Source organism: Buteo buteo, chromosome 15 (assembly GCF_964188355.1).
Source record: "Buteo buteo chromosome 15, bButBut1.hap1.1, whole genome shotgun sequence".
In the NCBI taxonomy this organism is placed as follows: domain Eukaryota; kingdom Metazoa; phylum Chordata; class Aves; order Accipitriformes; family Accipitridae; genus Buteo; species Buteo buteo.
In genome coordinates this window covers 21,794,275-21,816,996 of record NC_134185.1, presented here as the reverse complement: position 1 = coordinate 21,816,996, position 22,722 = coordinate 21,794,275, and the positions used below count along the sequence as shown (strand labels likewise).

Here is a 22,722-nt window from a genome sequence, read left to right as displayed (position 1 = left end):
CCGGGGGAGGCTCAAGGGGAGCTCTGGCGACATGAGGGGTGCCAGCCCCCTTCCCCTCCTCCCTTCTATCAGCTCCCGGGGAGCTCCCTGGGGCTGCCCTGTCCCGGCTCGCCTCCAGCAGACCCGGAGCCTGCTGCAGCGGGCGGTTTGAAGCTTCCCGTCCCGCACCGGTGGTCCTGGCCCTCACCCACCACCGGGAATCGCGCCCGGCAACGCTGCCGTGCTGCAGCGGCAGAGGCGGCCGCGCTGCAGTTCCGCGCTTCGGCCACGCAGCGGCAGCAGCGAGCACCCGGCGGGCGGCACCGGCGCTGCCGTTCCCGCGCTTTGCGCGCCGAGCGGCCGCGGCGTCTCCTCACCGGGCGGGGGCGGCACCGCGCATGCGCGTTCCCCCCCCCCGAGCGGCAGTACCGAGCGGTGGTCGCCGGGCGGCAGCGTCCCCTTAACGATCCTTGTCTGAGCGGTAGCGGGGGGGGGGGCCATGACGGACCCCTCAGCCCAGTTTAGACCAGCCGACGGCGGTCACTGGGGGGTACAGGGCGTGCGTTTCCCTGCCCTCTTCCCGCTGGCAGCGACCTTCATTGCCTCCGTACCGAAAAAGCGTCGAGGCGGCTGGAGCGTTTCCATCCTTTGGATTTGACTGCTTTAGGAGTCTGGGGGTTGCTCCTGTCCCTCCCGCCACCCCCCCATAATTTAGGGAGGAGGAGCAGCAGAGGGAACCTGCAGAACAGGGGGTTTTGCCCCCCCGGGATTGCTGTACGGGTCTGCATGTGGCGTCAGGGTTGTGGGGGGCCAACAGATGCTGGCAAGAGATTTAAAAAAAATAAAGCATCCCGAAGGCAGGCCAGAAGAGACCGAAAGCTGCTTTGTGCCAGAGTGGCAGCTCTGTTCAGGAGGAAACAGCACATCCGAGCAGACCAGGTGCAAGTGGCTGATCTGCAAATGAGCAACACGGTGGTTAGCCTTGGGCTTTGTTGTGGTGTTTGCACCTTTCCTCACCTCTGTGCTATCAAAAATCTGCTCTCCTAACCCTGCCTCCACGCAAGGCTTCCTGTGCAGGCCTTGTCACTTAGATAAGAGACACTGCATGGTGTTACTTACCACCCTGCCCTCCAGCCTGCAGAGTAATTAGACGTGAAGCAGGGAAGGCAAAGGGGCATGTTAGTATATTAGATGTCCTTAGCAGATGACCGTAGAGCCCTGGAGGTTCCATCTTTGCTCTGTACAGAGGCATAGCTCTGCACTCTGTGCTGCTCCCACCAGCGTGCGTCACGGCTGCGCTTTGCTGCCTGCAACACGCAATACTTGGTAGGCTGGATGGGCCGTTCTGTCAGTGAGTCAGGTGAGCAGCTCAGTTCCTTTGGCTGCCCAGTTCACCTCCTTAAAACAAACACTTCAACACTCGGTTTCTTTAATTCAGACCCCTCTAAATCTCCTGGCCTGCAAGCCATTTTCAGCTAGCAACATAGCTGAAATACAGCGCTGGTAGAAATCTAGCTGTCATCTTGCTCTGATGGCAAAAGGCTTTTGTAACTTGAACCCCTCATTGTTTTGGCATCAAGACCGCAGGCAAGACGTACGCCTCTACTTGAACAAGCAAGACACCTGCCAAACAGCTGTGCATGGTGATACGTGGCTGCCTGCGACCGACACCTTTTTCTGCTAAAACCAGAGCATCGTTCCCTTGTGAAGAGGCGTTGGCAGTGCAGAAAGTGCCTCGGCTTTCCCTGCACCGGGTCCCCAGAGAACAGCATCTTAGTCTGACCGGAGTGTGCAGCAGCCTGTTTTCATCCTAGCCCCGTGCCCTTCAGAAAGCAGCTGCCTGTAGCAGCGGCAGAACCGCTGCTGCCCAAGGGGAAAGGAATGACTGGGAGTAAAGATCTCCAGGGTGCCGGTGTCCCGTGCAGAGTCGATGACCTCAACAGCCTCTACACAGGGCCAAGCTGACAACCTGCGGAGGAGTCACAGGCTGTAGCAGTTTCTGCAGCAAATGTACTTTTCTAGCCGAGCTGGGCAGAGTAAGAGTCAGGAGACATGGGGGGGGGGGGGCGGGACATATACATTGTTATCATTGAAACACGACTTGATTGTAGAGATCAAAGAAACATTTCATTCATTGGTATTTAGTGAGTTGTATTCTCAGCTCTACTCCAGAGCAGGACAGTGCCAGACAGTGCAGCCAAGTGCAAACAGGCTGGGAAAGAAGTAGACACCAAATAAAACATACTTGTTTTTCCTTGGCAAATTTTTAACTGTATGCCACCCTGCTGCAGAGTACAGGTCATGACTGAGTTGATGGCAAGAAGCAGATTTTGTGGAGAGCTAGAAAGAAGAAATCTCCATGGCCTGGCAGTCTGTGATACTGTTTTTATACACTCATACAAAAAGGAAAGGAATAAGTATGCAAAATAGCATTGAAGACTAAGGTTGTTTTCTTTTATTACAGAACTCTCTACACCAAATGTTGTTACTATGTGTGCATACAGCCACACACAGGCATCCTCCTTTATTTAACAAAGTTCCTTAGACAAAGCTCTGCTAACTTAAAAGAGTTTCATCCCAGTAAGCATTCCTGGATTAGGCCGCATTAACAATCTAATTTTCAGTGCAATTTTATGAAGTTAATTATAAAACAGTAGACTAAATCATATTATCACTCAGAGAAAGACAAACTATAGAGAAGTTTATAGTGTCTAGTAAACACATGACTGAGGCCCTTTCATACTCTGGCAAATAAATAATAACATAATACATATTTTTTGCTTATTCTGCAAATTAAATCATTCACCTGCATAACACCATCTCTTGTACAGAAACTAAATTTTCCAAGATGACTGTCGATTTCTTGGATGCTCAATGTTAAGCTAGATGGAATATATCTGCAATGAAAGCAAAATTACCTATAAACATGGAGTATGACAGAAAAAGAAGCCAAACTGAGGATGAAAGGAGAATAGTGATATATTCGGAAATATTTTCAGTTCTTTCCCCCTTTAAATTTAGAAGAGAAGATGGAATTGGCCACTCTAGTCCCTAATTTAGTGATCTTAGGATGTTGCTTTAATTTTTAGAAGTAGTTTTGTAAAAAAAAGAATACATCCCATCATGTTTTGTAGTTGACATTACAATGACTCATTAGCTCCTCCTAGATGAGCTTAGTCTGCTTGTTCAGTTTAATCATGCCTTGTTTCAAGTATTGGTTCCTAATGTGGTTTTTATGTGCTGCTGTACTGTCTTCTGGGCTCTGATGTCCATCACTGTCCCAATTCTATTAGCAGCTGAAGCTTCATTCCATGTTGCTTGCAATTGCTAAACTTGTTTGGAACAGCCCAATTTTCACAGCAGGCTCGGGTGTATGCAAGTGAATAGGATGCAAACAACAGCATGGGACTGCAGGTGGTATACGTACAAGTCAGAAGGGAGCCCTGCTGCCCACATTAGCCATAGTGAACGACTGATGGGATGTCCTTCCTGAATCTAATAAGAGAATTCACAAGTTGTTTCCTTTCTTCCTCCTAAACATTGATCTAAAATACACACAAACACACACAGAAACTGGTGTAATTTATGTATGTGTATACACACATATTCACCAACTCTTTAAAGAGTAAATCACGGCAACTGTAAAATCTGCTCGTTCCAGTCACTTTCCCCAGAAGAAAAGGGAAAATAATAAATAGCCTTTTCCTTATGCAGAGATTGGGTGACTGAGTTGAAAAACAAAGATCAAAGATATCACTTCATGAAGTGCAGTATAATTCTAGGAGAATAAGCTTTCTCCATGCTCAGAATTAGGAGTTTATTCACAACAGTTTCTGAGGTCCCATATTGCTACTTATGGGGCTTGGGGCAATCACTTACAGGCCAGCCCCATTAGGCATCCCTCACTTTGAAAGAAAATGCACTTTACTTCCAAAATTGCCAATGTTCCACACAAATTCAATGTCTCCTCACTTTCACTGCTCAACAGCTTCAAATTAGTATTATTCAGTCCCAGAGTCTATACAAAAAGGAAATAAATCATGCAGCATGTCACATTTTCTGCCTAGATAATTTTATGTATTTTACACTCTGAAGTTTTTGTGGCTTATATGTGAGCCTAAGCAGACTAAAGGCTTGATCCCATCCAAACTAAAGGGATTACACCCTGTGAAACACAAAATAAGTTCAGTCTACCTGTCAACACAGCTGTCATCTTCCAGGAGAGATATAATGAACATTGGTGGGAGGTGCTCTGCTTTCTCCCTGTGAGATGCAGATTCGAAGAGCACAGGCCTCAGGTACAAAAGGAACTCACCAAAACCTGCTTCCATTGCAAAAGCCTTATAGAACCTAGAAAGAAAAGCACATGGATGCATTTGAAAAATTAACTTTCTTCCTGCTGTAAGCAATATACATTTAGAAACCTACATCCATCAGGTTAATTTCAATGAGACATCTGCATTCTACTTAAAACATTTCTTGGCATCTGAAATGGTATGATGGATATGAAGCAAACAAGTGTTGTATCGAGATAGCTCATGGTTGCTTAGTATCACCCATTCGACTGACACAGACAGCACCTACAAACAAAGGACAATAAGTTGCAAGTCTACAATGGTCATAAGGGAAAATCAAGAGAAATATGCTAAATATTCCTATTTAGAAAGGACTGCATTTGGCAGAGACGTGAAGAATATTATTTTAGACTAGAAATTGGGAAGAGGACTGACTGCCAGAGAGGAAGCTTCAATAGACGAGCAGAACTCGTACACATTATTACTATTAAAAAAGTGACTTCATAACTTAAGAAACAGTCATTCTAGAAGCCCCCAGTATGACAAAACCCCAGTACAACCTCCCCAGTATAACAAATTATGAGGGCAGTCCATCAGCAGACAGTAGACACATGGTCTAGATACAACCACTAGCTCAGGAAATCTCTAAAGCATCAAGCGTCAGAAGTTGGGGGCTGTCCTGCTTTTTATATTCCCTCCCTATGGATCCATCCCTGCACCCCTTCAGATGCAAGACCACAGAAACACTGATCTGGCCTGCGATGGCTCTTCTCATGTAGTATAAGAAGATGTTAAAAAGAAAGAATTTGACTTTTTGATACAGACTGCAAAGGAATAACATACTTCCTTGCTTTCTCCTAACATGTAAGGCAGGTGTTTTTCCAGTCAAGAAATCAGGTCACAGAGAAGCTATGTCATGAGAATGTGATAAAGACACAAACAGGACCTAGAAGATGTAGCTCTTTGTCCTTTGAAATCAGGTAACATTCCCTGCCTGCACAGCAAGGGAAAGAAAAGGGGAGGAGACAAAATAATATATGAAAGACACCATAAGCATCAGTCAATAATCATATGGATCACAGCCAAAATCAACTCTAAGGTCTTAAAACAAAGACCTGTGTAATTATTATAAATGTTGCTCTCTTAGTTGACCAGTATAGACATATGAATAGCCTGTATAGAACAGACATCAGCACACAAATCAGCTTATTAATAGTGTGCAAAGGGAAAAAATAGCAAAAAAAGAGATTAAAAAGGTGGCTGTGTCAAGCAAAAACAGAGAAGCAAAATTCAGACTGCTGCACTGTCTAGCTCTACTATTCTACCAAAGGTTGTCCCTTTTCACCAGATGGTAGATGAATACTGAGGAACTGAGGACTGAGGAACACTGAGAAACAAAGAGAAGCAACAAGGGCTGCAAGGAACAGTACATACAACATAAATGTGTACTTTTAGATGTGAATGACCTTCCACTCTGGGAATGGAGTGACAGGCAAGTAATGGGAGTAATTCTGGCAGGTCTGACCCAAAACTCTGACAGAAGCTATGGTATAAGGTAGAGGAATCCACAAATGTAGGTGCACACACTTCACTTTGCAGAGCAGGAAAAAAGATTACTAACCTTTCTGATGTTTCAGTCTGAATCTGAGTCTCTAACAGTTCATATTACAATAAACTGTGAACTTCATCACAACAAAAGAAGATTTAAAAATAGCCCCTTAAAATGTCACATTGAATAAACTATATATGTTTCTACTGGTATTTAGATTGACTTAACCATCTTCTATTAAATGAAGAGAATGTTATGCTTAATGACCTTACGTATGCATCATGAAGTCTTACTTTTTGTCATAACTTTCCACTGACTTCCTATCCTGGAAAATGACAATTTACTGCTACTTTTCAGGGATTTGTAAGTATGTCACCTCAGCTGAGTCTGTCCTCTTAGCCCTGTTCCCGAAAGAAATGCAGCCATGTGATGATCCGGTCTGCTCATCTGTCTCCTCTGGATAACTTCTAAATCAGTTGGTGAATATTAATGTAATCTGACACAGAAACAGGGCTTTCAAGATAATAAGTTCCTACAGGTTTTATGGGAAAAGGCAATTGGATATTGATTTTTCAGCTAAGTGAAAAGTTGCAATATAACCTTACCCCTTATTAATTACCAGAAAATGTATGTGTGTGTATGTATGTATGTGTATGAGTGAAGGAACACAAAGAGTTATCTCAACCAGTGGAAGAAGTTTAACTAGAACCTGTATTTAATTAGAAAGCTGAGTATCTGAACAAGAAACACAAATTACCAAGAAAGAAGACCTTGCTTCATGGAATTGCTTGGGTTGAAGTAAATTAACCTGTTTGTTAGTTTGCCCAAGAAAGTTCCAGATATCAAATTATAGCTGTTAAAGAAGTTCTTATTTTAATGAAAAAGAGTTGTGACAGAAAATTAGGTTTTCCACCAAACTAAGTTGAATGGTTGTGGCTTAAGTATCTTAAAGATGTCTAGGTTTTCAGCTGCTGAAAATAAATCCTACTGACTTTTTGATAGGGACTCTAAATTTTCAAGAAGAAAGCTAGACAAAGAGTTAAGACAAAGAAAAAACATGACTGGAATGTCATCTATCCTACACAATCAACTTTGCTATCGCAAGCAATCATGTCCCAGTAATCCTTTTCGTAAATGAATCAAGCCCCATTTTAAAACTGTTAAGTTTTCTACCCTTTGCTCTTTCCCTTCTAGAAGTTTGTCTGATTCTTAGAAATCCCCTTTTAATTTCCAGCTTAAATTTATTCACAGTGATTAAATCCATTTGTTCTGCTGCCAAAATTGGCCTTTAGCTTAAATACCTCTTCTCCATTCCCAGTGCTTATCTTCCTGGTGTATTTATAGAGAACAATCTTATCTTCTTTCAGCTTTCATTTTGCTAGGATAAACAAGCCAAGATATTTCATTTGCTTTTGTAAAATGCATTCTCTATTTCCCCTCAGCATGCTATTAGATCATCTTTGCTCCCATTTCAATCTGAATTTATCTTGCCTGAACACAAATCTCCAAATTATACTTAATAATCCAGGTGAGGCCTCACCAGAATCACATACATGGCATCAATTCTCCCTCTCTCCACTGATTACAAAACTCATTGCCTGATTCACAGTAAGATATAAGGGCTTTCCCCCTGCCATGGTTGCGATACGCTGGCAGTTTACAATCATCCCATGGCCAGCTATACATCCAGTTCTTTCTCCTCCTCTGTTGCTTCCAACTAATAAGCTCAAAGTTCACAGGAGAATTTCATATTATTATGCATAACCTCAAGATTTGTGTTATTGATCCTTATATGCTTTCTACTACTCCAGTCCTTAGAACCGTGAGTTCTTCCTGTAAGATATTCCATTTACTTTCCTTATGAGTTTTACCTGCCAGCATTACAATGTCCTGAATTTAATAACACCCTCTTATGTTTTCTACTGATATCATTAATAAAAATGCCAAGTAATATGGAGCTGAACAATAGGAGTTTCACCAATAACCTGCCTCCAATCCAGTAGTTCAACACTACTCTTTGTAGTCCTTATTTCTATGTCTTCCTGTACAAATTGTCATCTCCTCCAGCTGATAGCTCCATAAATGCATGATACAGACTTCCCTTTTGTAGATTATCACAGCCAGAACAATTTTTATGCTTTTCTACCTCTGGTGGTGAACAAAGCTTGTACTTCTTGTGTGCCTTTTCTTATATTGCACTACTCTTCATAAGAAGGCAGTTAAAATAATCATCTATGTAAAACTCTGCAGAAGGAGGCATCTTTGTGTTCATTTAATCAGTGAATTCCTCCTGCTCCTCCTTTTGACAAAATTTCAGTATTTTCACTGGGAAAGGGCCTCTCCTGTTAACCTTTGAGGAGCAGTGTGGCCTCATCTTTTGAAACTAATGAACATCTGCAAACCCCAGGTAGACTCCATCTCCATGTAACAAGCAAACATATCTCTCACAACACAGATGCAGGCATTCTTCATCTCTCTCTGTTTTTTTCCAAACATAGTAGGTCGCTCTTTAAAAGAAGTTACTTTTTCACTACAAACCACACCTCTCTGAGGTCACCCTACCAGTGCTGCTAAAACAACACTACTGACCCACTAACCTGGCTAGCTGTGCACTCTCTGTCACCACTTCTATCAGCTGCTGGTGGAGCGTGGCAAGCTCCAGGAGCATGGAGAAGGAATCCAGGGTAAAGAGCTGTTTTTCTCCGCCTGTCTTTTTTTCTTCATCTGCTCCCATTTCTAATAGTGACAAAGCAATCTCTTGCACCAGCACAGGGTCCTTGATCTGTACCTCAGCAAATAACTGCAAAGAAAGGCGGGGGGGAGAAGGAAACAGAGAAATCGTTTACATACAGATGACAAAGGTCTTTAAATACTTTAGGGGACCATTCTCCTTTTTCTTTTTCTGGAGTAAATCATGACTGGAGTTGCATGGGGTCGCAACCCATGCAAGCTGAGAATTGTGCCTACCCTGACCTATCCTGACCCCTAAAAATACACTGGTGTTTTGCCACTTGCTCCAAAGGTAAAGACACTGAATCTATAAACCTGGGTTTACTCAAAGGACTTAAAAAAGCTTATTTTATTTATTTTTTTATATCTAACACAAGATATTTGCCTTTTTTTTTTTATAAACAAAATTCAGAAGGCTTTCAGGTGTATATACCTCTCTAAAGCAGCGGCTTTGTAACTTGATTCACTTATTACTAGCTGAGGCCATTCCTTCTCTAAAGAGTGTGCAGATCCTAGCACATGTGCCACTGTATGTATGATGATCTGAAAATGGGGACAGCAAACTCACATGGTCAGATAACTCAGCAGAGTTGGACCCCTGTTCTACTGGGATAATGGAAGCCTCCAATGGAGCAGAAAACCCAGGAAAGAAAGATTATCAAAAGCTGCAGCTTGGTAATGTGGAGAGCTGGAAAGAAGATAATGGTCCATTGGCTGTTGTGCTGTGGAAGTGGTGACGGGAACAGCTCCTGGCTCTGTGTGCAGGAAAAGGTGCTCCTTGTCTCTAGCTGTCATAGCCCATACAACTGTGCCACCCTGCTCGTGTCAGATGGGATAGATGTGGCCACTGCTATAGCTGAATGGCTTCACACTTTGCTGCTTATGACCAATGAATCACAGATCATGAGGAAATCTGAACCCAGCCATGCAGTTATAAGTTATAAAAGTCTAGATTTTAACACCTGCCACTCACTACACTTTCACAGCTACACTGAAAAAAAAAAAAAAGTTTGAAAAGACAACACTCCAAAGTTAAGTGTCAGAAGTTGTGCAACTTGATTTTGTCTGTCTTACCCAGTATGTTACAATGTGCTTTTGTAATTCTATGACTCTGGATGGGTGGGACAGGACAACCCATCTTTATGTGCTTCTTCACAGAGCTGCTAAAAGGAGAATAGCATCTTCCCTATTTCCAACAAGGACAAGAGAAGAGGTAATAAGCTTAGACTGTAACAAGGCACATCTGTGTGAGACTTTAAGGAGAACTTGGTAACGGTAAAGCTGGTAAAGCACTACAGCAAACTGCATGGAAAAGTCTGTCACATGATGTGTTTAAGAACAGGACAGCTACTTATCTCATGGGAAGAACCTAAGTATGATCCAGCTGCTCCTGGCCTGGGGTGAGAGAGAAAGATCTCACAGCTTCCCAGGGATCACTTAGTCTTGTAATTCCAGGATTCACTTTTCTTTTTATATGGCCTCTCTGATACTTCTACATAGGAAAACCACCTGTTCCCAGGCTGGCAGCGTCTGTACCTCACCCCTGGGTAATTTTTTTATTATGAAGTTGTGAGATGTTTAGGAAGTCAGATGGGGAATAAAAATTGGATCTTATAAAACCATCCTTAGTGAAGGGTTGGAAAAACATGAAAGAATGAGGGCCAGGGTCACAAAAGGAGCAGTCCAGGAAGGACAGAAATGTTGATTTTAGCACACCAAGTCATAAAGAAAAATAATATGTAATCATGTAAACACTGCATCATCATGTCTATGCAAAAGTAAACCAAATTAAATCTGCTCTGGCAAAAGTACATCTCCTAAAATTTAAATGCTAGACTTTTACAACCTCAGTGTCTTCTAAACATTGTCTGCTTGCGTGTGGTTGTCTCATCTGCAGCTTCTGTTGGAGGAAAAGGAATGTGCAAGAAGTAAACACAACAAAATCCTTCCCTTCCCCCTTGGCAACAGCAGTGTGGTAACTTTATGATCCATGCACAGATCTCTGCCACTGACTTCTAGGATTTAAAATTTTAAAAGCAAAGAATCATTTGTGATCTGCTGTGGACAAGAGAGTAGTGGGACACTGCCAGTGGATTTTACTGGCAGCAGAGAGATGCTGGATAAGTAATTTCTGGGTTTTGCTCTAGGCCAGGGAGGGGAGTATCCTAGGAGGCTGTGCCCTTCTGCCTTTAGTTTGCCACTATACTTTCTTACCCATTACTGTCTTCACAGTCTCTTCATCTAACCAGTTCTGTCTCCAAGCCTCAAACTTCCCATTTTCATCCCCACTCCCTTGATTAGCAAAGTCCTGCTATCACTGGTTTGGGGCAGCTTGAGCCAATCTCTTTACCAAACCATTCTCAACCCACCCACCCCCACCCCGAGGTGCCTCCTTGCCCCAGCCCCAATTTACTGTGCACTTTTTCCCCCATATATTTTCCTTTCGAAAGGAAGGAACCCACTGGATCTTAGTTCTAGTCTCTGCCTCCCAGCGTTTCATCTACCTCAATCTTCATCCCCGTTTCCTGGCTACCATCCCACTCACCAAGCCAGCTGTATTTTCTCCATGCTCCTGCCCATCTCCTGCTCCGCCAGCAGAGCTGCCGCGTCTCCTCGGGGATCTGCTTGGCCAGCTGCCTCTGCTGCCTCCGGCCAAGGCGAGGCGAGTGACAGTGCAGGCTGACAGCCCCTCGGACTCACTTTCAGCGCTCAGACCCAAATCGAACATGGGTCACTTAGACCAGAGCGATTATTGCAGGGACAGTGGAAAGTCCTGCTTTGCCTCAGGTTATAGATATACCATGGCACACAGGAGCTTCAGATAATGTCGCCCTACTGAACATGTGGCAGTAGCGTGTTTTATTTTAGTTTATGCTGGCCAAACTTGGCAGGAATGAAAGCATAGCATATCACTACCTAAGGAGTCTTCCCAGACTTGAAACGTATGCTCCAAAGCATAGCTGTGTTACGTTCTTGTAGAGAAAACAGATAAAATAAATTATTTTCCATTTTTTGCTCCCAGCAACAACTAAGCTGACTAATTAAAAAAAAAAATCAACCTCATAGAGATGTCCAGCATTGATAATTTCATTCACAATAATTAGCATTTATCAAAATTGTAACGAACCAAAATCAGAGTTCTACACCAGGAAATGGTGGACATTACAGTAATAACTGGGTCCACCTATAACAAATTTGCTTTAATGTCCAGTCTTTTTTTTTCCAGACTGTACACACACACAAATGCAAAACCTGGAGACTTACCGTGATCTCATGTCAGTTTAAGTGTGTCGATTTTCCTTCTCATTAAGCTGATTGTTCCTACTTTATACTGGCATGAGATCAAGAGTTCTACCTTCCTGTGTTAATTTACAGAAAAAAATTCTTGTTTTAAAGGTGGATGGAACGGATCTTCACCAATCGTAAGCAAATAATTGAATTCAGAATCACATAACTAGAACTTTAACCAGCAAGTGTAAATGAACTAGCAAGATCACACACTTGGGCATTCTGCTTTAAAGAGTCATTACTAACAAAAAAAAAAAAAAAAAGGAACTTACATCTATTTGAATATGAGAACTGTGAAACTTTCTGGTTTTTCCATAGTTAGCCACTCATCAACTACTAGCTGAAGCACTTGTTTTTCTAGATTACTTGCTTTACTGGCTGTTTTTGGTCTGCAGATGCTGTAGAATTCCTGGTAGATATACTCAAGAGCTTTGGGGATCAAGCACACCAGACCAAGAGAAGGGTGAAACTCCAGCAAATAAATGTTCTTCAAAGTAGGACTTGAAAACAACAAAAACAAAGAAAGAATAAATAGCTTGCAAATATTCTTTTATAAATTGTATATATAAAGAAAACTTGCAATTGCTTAATTTGCAAGAATAAATTGCAATAGTGTTCGTGCATATCAGAAATCAATCATCAAGTCTAAAAATAGAACTGAAGCCTTAATAAACCTAATTATGTTGGAACACATCTAAGTAGTCTCATTTGCTAATGAAAGCAGAAAATGTTTAAAATTCTTTTTCATTAGCTGACAGTTGTTTTAACTGCATTTTCACGTCTATTATGCCCGCCCGTTAAAACTGCACTTGAAAATAAGCCCTCAGATAACCAATACAAAATCAAAATGTGTGTCAGGGGAGGAATAGGGCCAAGGAGCTGGAGACAGAGGCAGGAAACCAGAAGGGACCAGAGGCAAGGGGCTGTTGGTTTCTGGGTGTATAATCAGCTGCTATGTAAACCGTTCACATAACCCACAGCACTGCACAGCTGCACGATGGGGAACGTGTGGCAGGTCTGTACTGCAGGTAAGATATGGATTCCACGTGTGAAAACAGTACACACACATCCAGCTAGACGGTTGTGCTGGAAAGAGCAATAGACTGCGGCCAAAGGGCAGCGAAAGTTGTGAAGCCAGGTCAGGATACTGATGCAGCAAGTCTGAAGTGAGTAGTCTAACCACAGCACCCACTTTCATCACTACTGTTTAATAGTCTACCCATGGGAATATTAGTGTCCCGGTGCACTGCAAGATGCAATTATCAAATCCATTGTCATGAAAGGGCAGTGTAAACGTAAGGGGGGAGGAACGACTTTCTTCTTTGAATGTTTTTCTGGCTATCTAAATAGCATGAGACTAAATAACGTGAGACACTCATCTATTGCTTGATTCACCTTAAGACTGTCATTTTTTCAAATAGTCTTATTTTCAGATGCTGGATCCCAAATTTTTACAATCAATTACAGAAACCAGAACAGAAAGAGGTACTCTCCAGAGAAATAAAACTGTATAATCACTCACTGGCTAGTATTAAGAGAGATAAGCTGCTTAGTAACTACATTATAAGGAAGTCCAAATTCACCTATGCCACCTCTTTGACCTTCCCACCAAATCTTGTGGACATAATCCTGCTGGGCATCTATCTAAAACACAGCAATAAACACAAGTGACATTAGCCAATAAAATTCACACATAGCTAGAAATCAAGGCAAAAACAACTATTCTTTATTTAAACATAAGCTGCAAAATTTTCTATTTTTTTAATATATATAAAGTCAGTTATATATATACCCACGCTAGATGAATTATTCCTGATAAAATTATTTTGAATCTTTCATATTCCTTCAGAACAAAATTTAAGCTCCAATACTGACAAGGCTCCATTTTTATTGCTAGCAATATGGTAGCATTAGTGGCAACAGCAGCACAACAGTAGCCTCTTGTACCAAACCCCAAACTTCTGTTTGTGGACTAAAAGCCAAGTTACAAATGTTAGCTAATTAAACTTCCCAGCTTGCAGCCTCTGAAATCAAAGTTCAGAGAAAGGAAATATCTTGTGGCAGGATACAGAGTAAAGCTGAGGCAGATTTTTAAACCAGAGGAAAAATGTGAGTATTTCAAATGCTGTGATTTAATTATTAACACAGGAATTCACAGCTGTCTGAAATATACTGCTTTTCAAAGTGCACTTTAAAGTGTAACCTTTGTTTATATTCTTTTTTAATTCTCTTTTCTCTTACTATAAACAGGGCTAGTTCCTTATCCACTGCATTACAGAACAAATATAGATTATAATTTTATTTAGCTTCCATGCCTCTCAACTGTTATTTCTAATTGTCTCAAACGGTAGCAGATGTGGCTTTAACATGACATATGAAGCTCTGCAATCTTTCCAACATTTTTTTTCTGATATTGATGAAATTATAGCTTTCTGCTCTTGAGCTTCATGCTTTCAATTTACAAAGCAGCCATAGACTTCATCGTTAAATTAGTATTGACCTATCTTAACACTGTAAACACATGAAACACATGCAGGCTATAATCAAAGCTTCCCATTCTGGATTTCATCTCCTACTTCCCCAAGATGGATATACTGTAAATTCAACCTACTTGTTGGTTTACTATGTCCCTCAGCACTTGGAGGTGAAGTAGTAAACAGATGCGTTCATCTTTGTAGGTGTTGACAAAATATTCAAGGTTGAGATCAAACCACGGATGTTTATGCATGATGTCAGTTATTGGTTGGGCAAAGCAAATCTTTCCTCTGGGTCCAAAGCATGTTGGTAAGATTCAGAATAAACACCTAGAAGCTGAAGAGATATTCAGAAGCACATTTAGAAATTTTTATTCACCCAAATATTCATTCTTTGTTGGGGAAAGATTTCTGAACATGGAGTTTGCTTCCTGTATCAAACCAACAGTGACCCAGTATGGCATCTTGTTTCTGGCACAGGATGTTACTTGATGCTTCATCAGAAGGCTTGAGAACAGAACTGACCATATGAGAAATTTCTTTCAAATCCTGCATAGTTAACATGGGGTTTTTTTTCCACTGAAGCATAAAGATTTTTATTCTGCACATTTTTCCCTTCAAAAAGTAACAAGATGATGTACTTACTACTTTAAAAACACCTACTTCTTTCCACTCTAATCTATTCTCTGTTTCTTTTCCAGCACACACACTGGTTTTGTATCTTTGAAAAACTCCATTTCGCCCAAACTGAAAGCTGCAGACTCATCCAAGACTCTCTTTTATCTCATTTGGCCATGACTGTCACAGTTACTTTACATTTTTTGGAGAAACTCCAAAGTAATCAAAGATGTAATTAAAGATGTACAAAGGCGCATGCCCTCTTCAGGCTCCTCTACCAAGAATAGCTGTAAAGTTTCATTTAAGTAAAAATTTTAATTACAAATACCCACAGCTTAGGACAGAAAAAGAAATGTGCCAAGCATGACAGCATGTGAACTCTCCAGATGACATTGTAGTACTTCTTGGTCAGATGGCAATTATGGGATTGAAAATATTAATTGCCTTGCTTCTGGACAAATAGGCCATCTCAATATGAAATGATCTACATCTGGCTATTTTACATGGACACAGAAGTGGAAAAGCATCCACGTTACTTTCCGTACTGAGACCAGAAGACTGTGGAAGAGGAAGATGCAGAAGGGCTTAGGAGGTAACTTGGTAGCTGAGAATTCAGATTTCAATGGAAAGAGTAAAGTTCTCTGATTTAGACCTGCCTGACCTGAACTGTTCCAGAGGAAGCTAAAACACTGCTTAAGCAACAGGCCTAAACAAGTTTCATATTGGCTAAGCTAAGCTGTCTCAGCTGCTGGACAAAGAGCTATTGTTTCCTCACTCAGAAAGAACTCAATGCCAGCTGGAACCAAAGCTAGCAGGACCCACTTCCATTTAATTTCAGCTAAAAGCAAAAGACCTTCAGCAACAGCACATCTGTACATTTAATCCTGCCTAGAGAGCTGGGTTGTGAGAGCAGTTCCAGAATATACTCTTTGATGGTTTTGGAAGGGAATTAGTGCATTGTTGCTGTAGAAGTTTCATTCTTCTCTACTGGGAGTTTTTCTTCAAAAAAGAAAGCATGTTTCCTTATATGGAAGGCCCATGACAATAATAAAAGGTAGATTCACAGAGGTAGCATGATCATACAGCAATGGAAAGTGAAGTCTATTGGGGTGAGAGCAGAAAACTAGTGAACTAGGCAATTAGTATTTTATATAGCTCCATCACACAAAGCTCCTCTATGAAAATGGGAGAGTGGCCTTAGGAGATTTCCTAAACTACATACAACTATTTTAGTTTAAAAGGTTTTCTATTTAAAGCCTCTTCAGTGGTACACAGGAGGTTCCCTAGCACCCTCTAGCATTCCTATTTTCAGAGCTGCCCTGTGTTACTCCAGGACTGTGAACAAAACATTTCAAGTGTGTGAAGGCGACCTCAATTAGTGCCATTTCTCCCTGCTTCTGAAGTGGACTACCTGCTCCTTTCCGCTTCCTGACACTCCCAGCATCGTCCTTGGGACTGGTGAGTCCTGTAGTCAGAAATACACTTCCAAGATCCTCTGGGTCCCTTCCTCTGAACTTGTCTAATCTTCATCTTTCAAGACTGAGGTCTTTGGGCAGAAACACTGTATGTTTTCATGTCCCATGGCAAAATACAGACACCTGACTAGATTCAGAGAGAGGAAGCAGAAAGCCTGCAGGATATGCAGCAGCCCTTGTGAACAGTAAAGGTACGAATCACTTAATATGCATTTTTAGTGTTGGTTTGTTTGTTGGTTTTTTTAACTCCATACTAAATCATGGCATTTTTTTCTCAGAGTAACTAATTTATAATACATATAGAATCATAGCTATAGGTTTTATTAATAAATGGATTATTTTTTATGCTGTAACATACAAAACATCTCTCTGGTTCCCGCTGACAAAGGATAATCCAAATGATGTGCCTAGCCAGCTGCAGGCTGAGTTTCTCCTCCATGGGCTTCACAAAGATGCAATGATTACAATTCTGACAACAACCATTAAAAGTTTCCTGCACCAGCCCCAGAAAGCAGGGACAGCCAAGACCAGAGAAAAAAATGTGCATCTTCAACTTCCTGGTGGCCCAGACTCCTCAGGGCTGCACCCAATTCTTCCTAGTCTGCATTTGCTCCATTCCTTGGCATGCAAGGAGGGACACAACGTGCGCTGCAGTTTTGCTCTGGAGTTGGCCTTGTCTTTCCCAATTATCCTTCCCAATTATCCAGTGGTGGGTGACTCTCCCTAAGGCCTTGCAGAAGTGCTTCCAGCCCCTGGCACAGCAGCTACCAGAGGCTGCTGTCTGACAGCAAGAGCATTTCTGCTCCCTTGTTGCAAAAGCCACTACCTGGGGTCCTCTGGACCCAACTCACAGCACCCAGCAGCTCCAACCCTCTGCACCCAGCCCAGCACCAGGCACCCAGTGCATCTGAAACCTGTACCACCACCCACAGTTGCTGACTCTGACATCCGTATGTATACACCTTGGGAAATGCTGTTTAAAAGGAACCTTACGCAACCTGAAGTGAACTGACAGCAAATTACCATTTTCAGTCCAAGAAAAGTATCTGTACCTGGCATTTTTTTTCCAAGAGAGCAGTTTCACACGTCCAGAGGTCAAGCAGCACAGCAAATTGATCCACAGAGGCATGTGCCCAGCGAAGAATATTGCTGCTACTGAATTGCTCACAAGTTACATTGCCTAAGACAAAAAAATTAAGTAGAGAACAAGCAGATGCCAGTATCAGAGGGATTTCCACACACCTAGAGTCCCAGGGCTTGTGGTGATTCTTTTTACTTATAGCACGGGGTTGTGGTTTTTGCTTGCCACGGAACCCCAGGCTAGGAAAAGATTTCAGTCCCATAAGCTTTGGAGGGCCCCAGAGTATTCTGCAAGGCAAAGAACAAGCACACCAGGCATTTGGTTTAAACATATCTCTTCCATCATCTTTTAACAACTATTCCCTGAGATAAAGGGCAATGGCTGGAATTCAAAAGGCCTGCATCAAGAGATAAAGTCAGAGAAAGCACAAGAAAACTAGGGGAGGAAAGAGAAGAGAAGCTTAATTTTTCACAGCACCAAATCATGTTGGGATTGTCTTCACCACCTCACCTTCACTCTCAGATCAAAGCAAAATGGCATGGACTACTCAAAGATAAATTTTACAGAGATATAGCAGGGCAGAGTGCAGACCCAGGGGAGGGCTTTCTTTTCAGATGGCTTGCTGTTGGAAAAGCCAGTCTTCATAATTTAAAAATTACTGTGAAGGAAGGAAAAAAAATTACTACAAATGTTTCTACACTAGCAGCCGATGAGAAATCCTTAAAGAAATAATGCTTTCAGATTCTTGGTTGTGATACTGTCTAAATTAGAGCTAATTTTGACAACAGATGATAAATCAAGTAGAGTAAATCTGAAATGTTTACAGCTGCAGAGTTAAAAATCAGCCATGGGGTAAATAAAAGAGGCTTCAGCAGCTACTCTTCAGCTCCAGACTTTAAGTGTCTTATTTTTCAAAAGCTGAACAAGAGAGTAATTTGAAGTCCATGATCACTGGAGAAGTCAGCATTAAAAGTGTTTGGGTTCATGGCACACAGAAAGAGATCATAACAAGAAGGAGCATAAGGAGCTAGAACAGGTTGTACATGATCAGTGCTCAAGCGTGCTGTATGAGGGTGAAAATGAAGTGACCTGTAAACACAGGAACTGCTATACCAGACTACCAGAGTACCCAGCCTCATTCAGTAGTCTGCCTTCTGTCGTGACAGAATCACAGAACGGTTGAGGTTGGAAGGGACCTCTGGAGGTCATCCAGCCCAAAGCCCTGCTCCCAAACAGGGTCACCTAGGGTGGGTTGCCCAGGACTATGTCCAGTCAAGTTTTTAATATCTCCACAGATGAAGACTCCACAACCTGTCTGGGCAACCTGTGCCAGTGTTTGAGAATCCTCCCAGTAAAAATGTGTTTTCTTGTGTTCAGATGGAATTTCACATGTTTCAGTCTGTGCCCATTGCCTATGGTCCTGTCAGTGGGGACCACCGAGAAGAGTATGGCTCCCTCACCTTCATTCCCTCCCACCAGGTATGTATACACACACTGATTAGATCCTCCTGAGCCTTCTCCAGGCAGAACAATCCCAGGTCTGTCAGCCTCCCCTCATATGAAAGATGCTTCAGCAGAAGGTCCCCAGTGAGGACCTTCAGGTGACTTCAAAGAAGGTCCAAGCAGGCATTTAGGCATTCACAGGTTTGTAAAGTTTTTTGGTCATCTTAATCCTCAGCTATGCCCTGCATTCTTTGTCAGAACATTAAATTTTAGGGAAGCATGCTAAAACATCAAAACATTGCCCTATCAATATAGAAAGTAATTCCAGTGATTTAAGAAATATTTTGTGCAATTCTCTGAATATCATACGTGTTTGTGCCATTTATTCACTATTTTCTAATGGCCCTCCCGCCATGCTTTCTACAGTTACAAGCTTCTTCCTCCTCACTATTCTAGAACTACAGCTGCTCTTTTTAGAAATCTGTAATATAGTCTGTCTCAACTTAGTTCCTACTATTAAAAAAAGCAGCAGGAAAAAAGGAAGTCTGGAACATCAAATATTTTGCAGCTTCTTATTTACAACTGAGAAAGGTTTAAAAGTGGTGGGAGGTAAATTTAGTTCTGCAGAAAAACAATCCAATACATTAATTAAAAGACATTCAGAAACAATTAACATTTTTCTTTTCTGACTCTCTCTGTGCCTTGAAGATGTGCTTGCTCATTATATTACTTAACTACATCAGTAAATGTCCCTTCTGTGTTATTTTCCAGTCCAGGACGACTTTGATGTCTGTGACCCTGAATAAGTGCAAAACTGTGACATTAACAACATGTGACAAGGAATTCCACAGGCTCAGTTAGGTCTTTGCAACACATTCATCACTTAGCTAACTAGGAGGATAAAGAAAGGTCCCAAAAATCCAGTTAGAACTTGGTCCTGCGGAAGTACAGCAATGATTCAAGAAGCTGTAAGATCAGCCTACCTTGAAAACAGCAAACCAAATTATCACAGTGTTTTGGACCTGTAGATATCTTACTTTTATCTTTCTCAGTGTACTGGCTGGCCACAAGCAGCAGCTGGTACTTAATCTCCTTCAGGTCCTCTAAAGCCGCATCATGTATTATGTAAACCCCTCGCTGGTCCTGTGTGTGAATATATCCATCTTCACTAGTGTGAAAGTCGTCATGGTTTTCCACCTCTGCAAACTCCATGAACTGAGCACTGTGGACCTATGCTGTGAAAAAGAAACACAGAGACACAAGCAGTCAGTTCTGCAAGGATTGCAGTTCTGTACAATCAATGTATCTAAGGTTGGGCCAGGCCTAGAAACGTGGTATTTAGTCATTAGCAAAGAACAACAAAAAAAAATATTGCCAAAATATTATTTTTTACAGGTAACACCCTACACTGTGGCTTCATTTATACTACCATAGAGTAAGACAAACTGTACAAAATTTCTGTTGTGCCTAGTTTTTCCTTCAGGCATATAAATCCACAAAAAAGCACCAAGAAGGCATCAAAACGAGATTAGCTCTTGAACTAAGGTAGAACATTTTTCCCTTTTTTCTAATTTTGCTCAAGTTTGGCAAAAAGTGTCTTAAATTCCGATCTTCAAATATGAAGGCAACATATTTTTAAAGCCTTCTTGGGTAAGTTACACTTGCAAGATTTGGAGATAAGCTCACACACACAAAGACTTTAGCACTAATTAAAAGGAACACCCATTGACTGATGTCCCAAATTGCTGCGACTGCAGCACTTGTTCAATAGAATACTTTTCTAAAAAAATTTCTGCATCTTTGAAAGAGAATCATCTACCTTGGCAGTGAGTCACTAGTTAGCTTGGTAACACCCCGGGCAAGAATCCAGTACTGCAGTCAGCAGAAGTGACATTAACATTCAAAATATTCTGTTTCTTGACTAGGAGTGCCACAAAGGGAATTACAGACATTTATGCTTAGGTGTATAATTACAGAAGTTAACCTCCCAGTGTAAACAAACACTTGGGATAGGGGTATAGCAATAGAAGCCTTTAAAAATGGTTCTTCTTGTAAGAAGGTAGCAAGTAAATACAAGCACCTCATTTTCCACTGTTTGTCTTTACTATTTCCTGGTATGTAATGCACCTTTGTTCTCACTTCAGTGCAAAATAATGGTACACAATGTATTGGGACTCCCTCCTTTCACCTGGATGTTTCAAATTCTATTAAAAGGAAGGATGGAGGAAAGGAAAAGGTATTTGTTTTAGTTATGGAAATCTTGGTCAGATTTAAAAGTACTGGGAAGAACAGCTTGCCAGCTTCATAGATCTATGCTGGATCAGAATTCATTCTTTACCATAAAGTTAATGAGGCAGCCCTGCAAAATGTGCACCTAATTTGAACATAACATTGGATCAGCCTGGTCAAGATTTTTTTCCCTTTTTCAATATGGTGTTCTGCTGTCTCTGTTCTTTCCTTACTTTTCTGAAAAGACTCTTTGTGTCACAGCTCTTAGTAACAGGATGCAGAATTTGCTAAAGGTTAAATCAAAGCCCTTTACAGAAGAATAAATTTTATTTGATTTAGGTAAATAACTGAGCAAATACTGGGCCGACTTCACTATAGTGTTATCAATTAATATGTGTAATACGATTGAAATAACCAGGGAGCTTCTAAAGTCCTGTGTACAGCCCACATCAGTTAATGTTTAAAACAGGGAAACAATAACTAGACATGATTTAGGGTTTAGGAACTATTAGACAATGGGGCTTTATGTTTATGCTTATGTCAGAAAAGGTAATGGATTGTGGTCTGGTCAATAAACCTTGAAGAACCACTTGGAACTGCCAAGATTAGGGAAGAAGTAGGCAAAAGGTAATTCCTACAGGGGGAGATTGCAACCACTGACTCATTGACCACCTACTCCAGTGATACCACCTACTCAAAAGAAGACAATCAAGGAAGAAGACAGAGTCTGCGCACTAATTTACATGAGGGGTGAAGAAGAAAGAACCAATCTTTAAGGAAAATAACAATGAATATGTATTAGTTAAGCGTATAAATGTGAGGATTTTTGAAACAAGGGTGTGCTGTCTTGAGACAGGCACCCATTCATGCACACCAATGAAATTAATTTGAAAATACCTCGACTCTGTGTGTTACTGGCTTGCACACTGGATAAATGAACCCCGTTCGTGGGACAAAAGGAGAACATCAACATTTTAAGCAACATGACTGTAAGCAATGCTGTCAGTGCCCTTTGTTTTCTATCCACACAATGATGTAATTCCCCTTTTTTTGTCCTGAAGCAGAAGTATGTCAGAGAATGGAATGTGATGGCAGGGGGGAATCCACATTGTATGGATTTTTATTATTTTAATTTCTCTTTTAAGAAAGGGCCTTCCGCCAGACCCCGAAAGACTAACAGCTTTCATAGGTCAGGGCACCTCCATGGTCCCTGGAGGAGTGCCTGTTTTCTAGCACGGAAAGGATGCCAGCTAACAAATCCTACTGCCTGAACAGAGTCCTGGCTCAGGGGTGTACAACATTCTTCTCACACACACACCTCCCAAATCTTCACATGCCACAAGAACTTCAAGTATGTTACTATTTCAGGGCTATCACTCCTCCGGTATCTGATTCTGGAATGATGTTGCCATCGCAAACTTCTGAAACAAGGGTGTACTGGGGATGGCTGAGTTTGGCCTGGTATCAGTGTTGAAGAGTGTGTTGGCAACATAGCACCCATTTTTAAAAGAAGTGAAATGTTTTCTCCTCCTTCTTTACTGCATCTCAGGTTTGCTCAAGG

At 41.6% G+C, this 22,722-nt stretch overlaps 2 protein-coding genes across 2 annotated transcripts in view; both read right to left on the bottom strand.

The window, feature by feature from the left end:
- ROS1 (ROS proto-oncogene 1, receptor tyrosine kinase) overlaps positions 1-11,281 on the bottom strand; it is a 51,845-nt gene extending 40,564 nt beyond the window's left edge. The window contains 4 exon segments of the mRNA XM_075047024.1: positions 2,786-2,876; positions 4,174-4,329; positions 8,421-8,623; positions 11,099-11,281. Of these exon segments, the coding sequence (XP_074903125.1) occupies positions 2,786-2,876; positions 4,174-4,329; positions 8,421-8,623; positions 11,099-11,281 (633 nt within the window).
- LOC142039896 (uncharacterized) lies at positions 38-22,366 on the bottom strand. The gene is given in 9 exon segments (XM_075047022.1): positions 38-4,329; positions 8,421-8,623; positions 12,114-12,341; positions 13,364-13,485; positions 14,453-14,595; positions 14,598-14,652; positions 17,461-17,588; positions 19,970-20,162; positions 22,361-22,366. Coding segments are annotated over 7 exon segments (873 nt in total). The 3' UTR covers positions 38-4,329; positions 8,421-8,623; positions 12,114-12,115.
- Between the last annotated feature and the right edge of the window lie 356 nt (positions 22,367-22,722).